This window comes from Denticeps clupeoides, unplaced genomic scaffold (assembly GCF_900700375.1).
Source record: "Denticeps clupeoides unplaced genomic scaffold, fDenClu1.1, whole genome shotgun sequence".
NCBI classification, from domain to species: domain Eukaryota; kingdom Metazoa; phylum Chordata; class Actinopteri; order Clupeiformes; family Denticipitidae; genus Denticeps; species Denticeps clupeoides.
This window is the reverse complement of record NW_021629774.1, coordinates 6,365-15,498: the sequence shown is the minus strand read 5'-3', so window position 1 is coordinate 15,498 and position 9,134 is coordinate 6,365. Positions and strand designations below refer to the sequence as shown.

At 41.1% G+C, this 9,134-nt stretch overlaps 1 protein-coding gene across 2 annotated transcripts; it reads right to left on the bottom strand.

The window, feature by feature from the left end:
* Positions 1–2,117: 2,117 nt before the first annotated feature.
* LOC114773812 (sarcoplasmic reticulum histidine-rich calcium-binding protein-like) lies at positions 2,118–8,933 on the bottom strand. 2 transcript variants are annotated; one of them, XM_028965977.1, is made up of 6 exons: positions 8,282–8,933; positions 7,519–7,649; positions 3,364–3,432; positions 3,224–3,278; positions 3,057–3,093; positions 2,118–2,666 (listed from the first exon to the last, which is right to left on the bottom strand). In XM_028965977.1, the coding sequence occupies exons 1-6, from the start codon at positions 8,808–8,810 to the stop codon at positions 2,645–2,647; spliced, it is 843 nt and encodes a 280-aa protein (XP_028821810.1). In that variant the 5' UTR covers positions 8,811–8,933; the 3' UTR covers positions 2,118–2,644. The 2 variants fall into 2 exon arrangements, with proteins under 2 accessions (XP_028821810.1, XP_028821811.1); XM_028965978.1 differs by having other exon boundaries at positions 7,519–7,628.
* Between the last annotated feature and the right edge of the window lie 201 nt (positions 8,934–9,134).

Sequence of the window (9,134 nt, the reverse complement as noted above, 5' to 3'; positions counted from 1 at the left end):
GTTGTTGTTATATCTACAGTAGCCACAATGGCTTCACGCCTGAACTGCACTAGAGCTCCTACCAGACTGTTGTTTAGGTCTGGTCCAGATAGAAGGAAGTTGTTAAGTGACACACCATGGCACTTTGCACTCGAGTCGAAAACTACTCTGATCTTGTTTGGTTTCTGAGGGTAAAACTCTTAGAAGACTCAGTAGAAGACAGAGTCTGTCATCTACAGTACCCCCTATCTTTTCATTGCCTTTAGTTTTGTCAAAGATTGTGCTGCCTAGTGCTTTATCACATGAGACCTGGCAGCTCCTCCTACCCCAATTAAGCGGGTTGTTAAATTTGGCCAACCTGGTGGACATGTGAATTGGGCATGATTTTCCTGGGGATGGATGAAAGCAAAATATGTTAAAGATAGGTTGTGTCTGAGCCCTCCACCTCTGTTGAGTGAGGGCTTGTTGATTTGCACATGCAAAGCTTCCCTCACTCCCTCTCTCAAACCACCTGTCTTCTCTGTCCAATATTTGAACATTCTCGTCCAAAAATGAGTGTCCTTTGTCCTTAATGTGAAGGTACATAGCTGATTCTGAGTGCTGTCTTCTTCCAGTCTCCTTCTTACAACTGTTAAGGCTGCAGTGGTGGGGATGCTGGTAAAGAGTGACGTGACATCAAAGGACACCATGGTTTAATCTGTATCCAGTTTCCGCTCCCTGACCTTGAAGGCAAACTCTTCTGAATTGTGGATGTGATGTTCTCTGTGTCCAACCAGGTGCCTGAATTGTGCCCAGTTGTCTAGCAATGTTATACATGACTGAGTTAATGCTGCTGCTGATGGGTGGTAGTAGCCTAGTGGGTAACACACTCGCGTATGAACCAGAAGACCCAGGTTCAAATCCCCCTTACTTTTTGCAGATGTCGGTGGGATCCCTTTTCAGTTTTTCGTAGGTTTGTTTTTCCTCCAAAAGCGAGATTACTTTTTCATTGTAACCTACGGAGTTCAGGATCACAGTGCATCTTCCTTTGTCCGCAGGCAGTATGGTGGCCTGGTGAGGTTGGATTTAGGTGGCTGTGCATTGGAAAGGGCTGCAGAAACTTTGAGTCATAAATGAATGCACTGACCTCGGGTTTAACTGGTCTCAGCAAAATTAAATTAATTTTTCAAAAATAAAGCCCATATTCCCTATTTTTGGGGATTATCAGGTGTCCCAATACTTCCAAATTCCTTGGCCCACCTGTCCACTGTGAGTGGTGGTGCACCTTAAGGGGGGAGATACTGCAATGTCCTGGCACCTCTTAAGCTCAGAATGTTGTGCAACTGTGCCCCAGACATGACAACGTGGAATAATGAGTTCCGTTATTCATTACAGCACCCTCCCCCAAAATATGATATTACTAGGATTTTTCTCTGCATTCACTATTGAAAACACTCCAAAGATTGGAGTTGATATGAAGCAATTTCCCCCTTTAAGCTTCACATTGCTGGTGTCAGATGCTTTAATAAATGTAACTACTGTTTCTCAGTTTAAAGCGTTTTACGGCCAGGAAGAACATCAATGTTTTTTGACTCATTCAAATTCAATATTCCTCTTTGCCTCATGCTATTTACTTGTATTATTTATTGGAATATTGTTTTTGTTTAGTCAAATTGTTTCATTCCAATAACAATGTACAGTATGACAGGACGTTACTAGATGGCAGATACCATAACAAACAGCAAGAATTAGGAATAGCGATGTCAGCGAAGATATAAATAGTACTAACAAATGTATGTAATATTGGAAAGCCTTCTTACAATATTTTAAGTGGTTTCTCCATAACTATTGTGAAAATCACAAAATCACATAAGTGTGGGAAATGGTTCACGAACTGACCAGGACAAGTGGCACCCATTCACTGTCATGTGTCCACTTATTACACAATTAGCATTCCCTTTATGCATTGCCTTCCCTCATTCTGTGTGTCTAGTCTGCTTTGTTTTTGATAAGCTACCATGCCCGATAACGTTCTTAAATTAACTTCACTCCTGCATTTACTCTGGCGTCACAGCACGACTGATTTGATTAATATAATTGTGATATGTATGCAGTGTTTATTGAAACTGCTTGTGTTAATCCAATAAATAATTACACCATTCCAGAGACAAATTGATGCATAATTTATTCATTCAACCAAGGTGTACAGACTAAATCCACGACTGCCATAAGTGCACAACAATTAGCATGGTATAACTCTAACACAAACAACATTGTCACAACCCTGTGAAGATACATTTGCCATGTAGGTGTAATTTACAAATCCATGTAGAGACATTTTGTATTTCCTGAGGGACATTCAGATTCATCTCTTGGTTTTTATACCGTCTCTTGGTAATCTACCATGCTGTTGGTTTATTAAGCCTCTACTGGACATTTCAACACTGGGGTCCAGTGTATTTGCATTGGACCTCAAGATCGTGAAGCAGGAGGTACAATATTGGACAGCCCTTACTTACACAAAGCTCTAGAAATGCCAAAAATCTGTAAACAATGGAATAGTTCAATTCCAATGTTTCTTTTCTTTGTGAGAACAATCAAAATGCAGCATAACTTGCTGCAAACATCAGAACAGGAATCTATATTTTTGAAGGGTTATAGCCAGAGGGTCCAGGCCATGTGCAACTCATAGAAGCGAGGCAAACATCCTATAGACAGGACAGAAGAATGGAAAGCAGTATTTTATAAATGAGTATAAATGACAAAATGATTGAAATATTTAAAATATAGTTTAATAAAAATGTATGCAATGTTTTGATGTTATAAATGTTTCTAATGTATATATGTTTAAAACAATTCATACACATGTCCTCTTATATTATTTGAAAATTCTCCACTCTTTACATATACAGGAACTAAAAACAAAATTGTGAAACCAGGAAATCCATACAAACACACACACACACACACACACACACACATAAAAATATGTATATATGATATGATAGACTGTTAGAATGATATATAGGGACACAGGAGTATCATTAGAGAGACAAGACCAGGTAAAAATAATCATCTATTGGCAGATTGGTACCTACTTGTATATTAATCCAGTGAACTCATCTATAAAACCACCTGAGGTATAGACAGAAATAGAAATAAGAGCTCTTTTACATATAAAACAAATAAATATGGGTGTTTGAAACCAATTCAATGCAAAACAATGTTTTAGAAAGATTTGTGGTAATTATGTGTGACGTATTACCTGGAGTACATACAGTGTCACAGACTGCAGGGCAAATGGAGCAGACAGGACACAGCTAGAGAAAGACAAAGTCGAATCATTGTAGTTCCATGTGACATTTGCACATATAGCATTTTAAAAAGACCATAGAGATCACTTACTTGACAGTGATGGCAGAGTGGAGACATTTCTCCCTCTTTGCATGGACACTTGTCACAGTTGCTGCAATGCTAAAAAGAACAAGCATGCATTAAAGGAAAAAAGGTGAGAACCTGGTGGAAACACAAGGAGAGCATGCAAACTCGACACAAAACCACAGCTGGGATTTAGTTATCTTTACTTATTATTCACTTCTGTAATAAACCAAAAATATATTAGGGTCATGTGATTTATGGAATAAGCTGCACAAAGCTTGATTTGCTACAGAAAGTGTATTGCTAGGTTAGGGTTACCATTTTTCAACTACAGTTGATATTTCAGGCTGGCAAGGAGGGTGAAGTGTTTGTGAGTATTTGCTTTTAAAAATGTAAATGTCAGAAGTAGAAAAACAGAAACCACTCCTACCTTCCCACCCTCTTCAATAATCCATCCAGTACCCCTGGCCAAACAAAGCATGCCATGTCTTGCAAATACTGTTCCAAGAAGGGAGTTGCCCTCTAACCACGGAGATAATCCCAATAATAGGATCAAATTTAAAGTTAAAAAATAGAGAGGGCCAAAGAGGACAAAATAAAAAAGATGAGTTTTAAATCTGGATTTAAAAGCAGAGGTTTTATGGGTAAATTTACATTTACAGCATTTACCAGATGCCCTTATGCAGAGCAACTTACAATCAGTAGTTACAGGGACAGTCCCCCCCTGAGACACTAAGGGTTAAGTGTCCTGCTCAGGGACACAATGGTAGTAAGTGGGATTTGAACCCGGGTCTTCTGGTTTATAGGCGAGTGTGTTACCACTAGGCTACTACCAAATTTAATGTCAAGTGGTAGCTGGTTCGACAGACAGGCTCTGTCACCTATCTTTCCATTAGTTCCAAAAAGTCTTTAGCAAAGGGCTTGGTCGGGCAGCAAATATGAATGTTAAATTCCTGAACAATTAAAAATGGTCATATTTTGGCACAATTTTGGACAGGAAGAATGAAAAGTCATTCATAAAATCCTTGTTATATTTTGTGGATGGTAAACCACAGTGCAGAAAGCTGGGTCAGATCTATATAGTTTGAATAAGCAGGACTTAAAGCTAGAATAAGGTACAGGCACAGTACGGATGGGATTGTATGCCGAGTGGAGGTCCAGTTTGGTGAAATATGAGAGGGCGTCGAGGGATGTGTTGGTGAGTGGCAGATAATCAATGCAAGGCCTTAACCCACCATCCTTCTTGGATATGAAGAAAAACCCTGCTGCAGCTGGTTTGTGGAGGGACGGATGGTGCCATTGTGCTCCATGGCCAGGTGTTCAGATTTGGACAGAGGGCAGAGATGACCTTGGTGTGGCATGGTTCCAGGAAACAGATCTATGTCGGCTGGTCGGTGAGGTGGAAGCTGAGTAGCCTTGTACTGATGATGGCTGCCAGGTCCTGATAGCAGGATGGGATGGGTGTCAAGGATGGGACGTGAAGGTGTAGGTGTGGCATTGATGACTCTGGAGGGCTGTGGCTGAAGACAGTGTTGATGGCAGTGCGCTCCCCATTCCAACACCACAACAGCGTACTAGGATAAGTGGGGATTGTAGACAGTCAGCCAGGGGAATCCCAGGAGCAGAGGTGATGTGATGATGGAATTGACCAGGAAGCTGAGGTGTTCTGTGTGAGCGTCGAGACGAAGCCGGAGAGCTACGATATGGTGGGATTGGATGCAATCTGTCGGCAATCCACAGATGTGATGTCAAGGGCGAGGCCTGGGGTTCAGTGGGGTTCAGTGGGGATCAAAGTTCAGGTCCATGAAATTCCACAAATGAGGCAGTGGTGATTGTGTGGCGTCTCCACTCCAGGACAGCTGAGAGGGTGAGTTGAGAAGCAGGAGAAGAGGAGAAGGTGGAGGATGCCCCAGGTAAATGCACCTCACCAATCAACTGGGGAGCATGGTTCCAGGTCAAAGGGGGACTCACAAGAGATGGGGAAGCACACAGCTTCAGAGAGGGCCTTCCGTCCAAGCTGCATGGGTTCCCCCTGGTGGTCGGGGACGAGGTGGAACATGCCTTGGTGGACTCAGTGGAACAGTATTACTTGGAAGATGATGATCGTCCAAGTCTTTTATGCAGGGAACAGCAATAATGACTGAGCAATGATCGGCGGCCATCTTGGCTACTTTCGGAATCGTTTCCGTGTTGCTCCTGGCTCATGCGGATGGAAACGTGACAAAAAGCAGAGCACACATTTTGTTGTGTGAACCGTATGCTGTGTTGTGTTTGAAAATCACTTCACTTAAAAGCATGACAAAGGACGTTAACAAACTAGACAACCCAGGCAGACAAGCTGCAGCAATATGACACAGTGTATGGATATATTAAGTACATAGTACATGACATTCTATGATTATAATCATAGTAGTAGTAGTGATATGATGATAATAATAATAATAGCACAGCAGCACAGTTTGAGTCAATGAGAGACTAAAGTGCAGAATGCAGTGCTGTTGTTGCTTTTGTAATATGCTGTTTGCAATAATAAAAAAAAAAGTTCTGCGGATGATTTAAGGTGAGGTTATGTTGAGTGTGAAAAGTCAGTGTGAGAGGTTTGAAGGGCTCTGTACGATGCTGCAGGCCTTGTGGATGCTGCATTTCTGAAATGTGTTCAGTAGTGGAGGGAGAGGGATCCCAGTGATGTTCTCAGCTGTCTTCATTATCCTCTGTAGTCTCCTGTAGTCAGAAGTGTTGCAGTTGCTGTACGTGACAGTGATGCAGCTGGTCAGGATGCTCTTGACAGTGCTTCTGTAGAATGTGGTAAGGATGGGTGGTGGGAGGCTTGTTCGTTTCAGACTTCAGAGACAGATTGTTGTTGTGGCACCATGCAGACTGCCATTGACCCTGACTCATCATCCCTGCTTATCAGTCCCAACACAGTCATATCATCCACAAATCTGATGATGTGGTTGGTGGTGTGTGTGGCTGTGTAGTTGTGAGGCAGCAGGATGAAGAGCAGGGGACTAAGCACGCGTCCCTGTGGTGCTCCTGTGCTCAGTCTGATGATGGAGGATGGGTTCAAACTGCTTGGGACCTGTCTGTGAGGAAGTCCAGGACCCAGTTGCACAGAGTGGTGTTCAGGCCAAGCCCACAAAGTTTCACAACCAGGTTTTGGGAGATGATTGAGTGTGCACCACTCAGAGTTCACATAAACACACAGTCCACCTTACCAAATTAAGCAAGGTCCTTGTCCGCTCAGAAAGTGATCAATCCGTCCAGCTGGATGACCGAGTCCTGCAGCCATGTCTCAGTGAAAATGAAGACACAACAGTCTCATCTCCACTGGTTGGCCCGCTGTAGGTTGATGTAATCCAACTTGTCCAGCAATCGGATGTTTGCGAGCATAACCGAGGGGAACGCTGGTCTTGTAGGGTTAGCCTTTAACCTCGTTAACTGTACTACACTGTATTAATTAAGATCATTTAACACTGTGGTCTTGGGAGCTATGTAAGATGGCAGCCATTATCAGATTGGGATCCCCAATCTGACACATTGTGAAGTTAACAAACCTGTAATAATTATAAGAAAATATACTAAAGCATACCACAATGGTTATGGAATAAAAGAAAGCAGCTAGTTTATTTCAAAAAGTAAGCAGGAGCGCCTGACTATCAGTCCCTGCTGACCAGAAGTCACATATTTTAATATATATTTTTTATATTTATATATATTTTAATCAATAAGCAACTTTTTTTTATTTTTCTGTCTGGATTTAGGAATAAACATACATGAGACAGCCTGTTCGTGAGCTTCATATTCAACCATAAAAATGTGACATTTCACTTCTCCCCTCAAAAACATGTCTCATGTCTCCTTTTTACATTTCTGTGTGCCTGAGATACAGCAGCAATACAGAAGCCGTCTTTTTAAAAGAAAAAGTTCAACATAGAGAGAATTACAAATGTCCAAATACCATTCAAATTTTGTGAAATGTTCTGCTTTTACATGTACATTAGATTTGTACTCGCTATACTGTATTAACATTTCCACAATTGCTTCACCAAAGCAATAAATTGCAAGAGCAGAGGTTGTCATGTCAGCAGCTCCTGTCTGTATATCAGTCACATGAAGTACTGAAATTTTTAATAATTCATCTAATATGCATGCTGTAAAATATACAGTTGTTTTCAATTTTACCTCACAAACAGAGCAGACACCACACAGGGAACCAGTGTGGTAACGTGGAAAGACCTCACTGTCTTCAAGGATCTCCATCTCTTCCATTCCTTTCAGATAGGCTTTTTCATCTGTAAATTGTGGCACACCTCCTTGGTTCATGAATCACACATAAAAGAACAACATCTTTTAATATGACTGACTTGAACTATGAACTTTGTTAAAATGTTACATACAGCACCAGCTTCCATGTTCTGTCTAACATGACAATAAAGCTCAACTTGAAATTTGAAACTTGAGCTGGGCTCATTTAATGTTTTTGAGGTAATTAATCTTATTTGAATTTATAAATGTGGTATAGGACCTTTTATTTGTTTCCCTGTTCAGTTTGCAGCTTATAATGTTAAAAAATTGAGATGCTGGTTCAGCATTGATGAACTGTTAGATAAAGACTAAAGAACTGGTTTTGAAGAGGTTATTGGTCTCTGGTCCCCTTAACCTTCTGTCTAAAAGCGCTAAACTACTTTCGTACACTTATACACATATAGTCTATTTTAGGCTTTTGCTAGGACATTATGAATTAGAATTATGTAAATACCCAGTGCATAAAGTACTGAGCACTCATGGAAGTTCTCACCTGCCAGAAGGTTTAAATAGGATCATACAAACCTGGCTTTAAAAATGATCAGTGAAATGAAACAAACTTATATTTGAAAATAATTGGACATGACTTATGTCCAAAACAGTATTTTGGTGTGTATACGTGATCTCAGTTATTAATTACCTGCTTCATATCTTGTGATTACTTTGTCGTCATCAGAAGCCTCTGATGTGTAACTATCCTCAATGTCACTGGAAGGTTCTTCCTCTTTTACTGTATCCTCTTTATTTTCATCCTCTTCTTCACCATTTTCTTCATCTTCCTCACCCCCCTCTTCCTCCACTAGCATCTCTTCATTATTATCTTCATCCTCCTCTTTTATTTCTTCATTCTCATATTCACCATCTGATTCTGAATCCTCTTCCTCAATACTGTTGTGCTCAGACGTTTGCAGAACTGGCTCTACATCTAAAATCTCATAGTCAACAACTTCGTCTTCATTAGAGGTATGATCTTTTTCACCACTTTCTTCTTGACTGCTTGCTACAGCAGCAATTGGTGTATCTTCATCAATATTTTCTTCTGATGTGATCTCTAGTAATTGCTCCTCTTGATTGTCCAGGTTTTCTTCGCTGTTCAATGCTGCTTCCTGAGAGTGAATTCCACAACCAAGGAGACCCACCAACATTCCCAGAAGCCATGTCCACGACATAACTATGGAATAGTTACTGTTCGCCGGTCAGACGAAAGAGTAAGAAGCATTTGTTGAACTGGCTTCTGTTGTCAGATTGGATCTGGCACGCGCACACACACACACACACACACACACACAGTGTGAAATTCAGAGCATTGAGAGTTGACTGACAGGACCACATGTCTGTATAGAGCGGCTGATGCCCTTAACAGTTGAAATGGAACAAGGACATGAAGGAGTCTGAACAGAGGTTAAGCCTGTGAATGACTACTTGGGTATATATACACTGGAGGTTACTCACATTACACGCACAGTATCTTCTGAATGGGCCATGGTCATTGC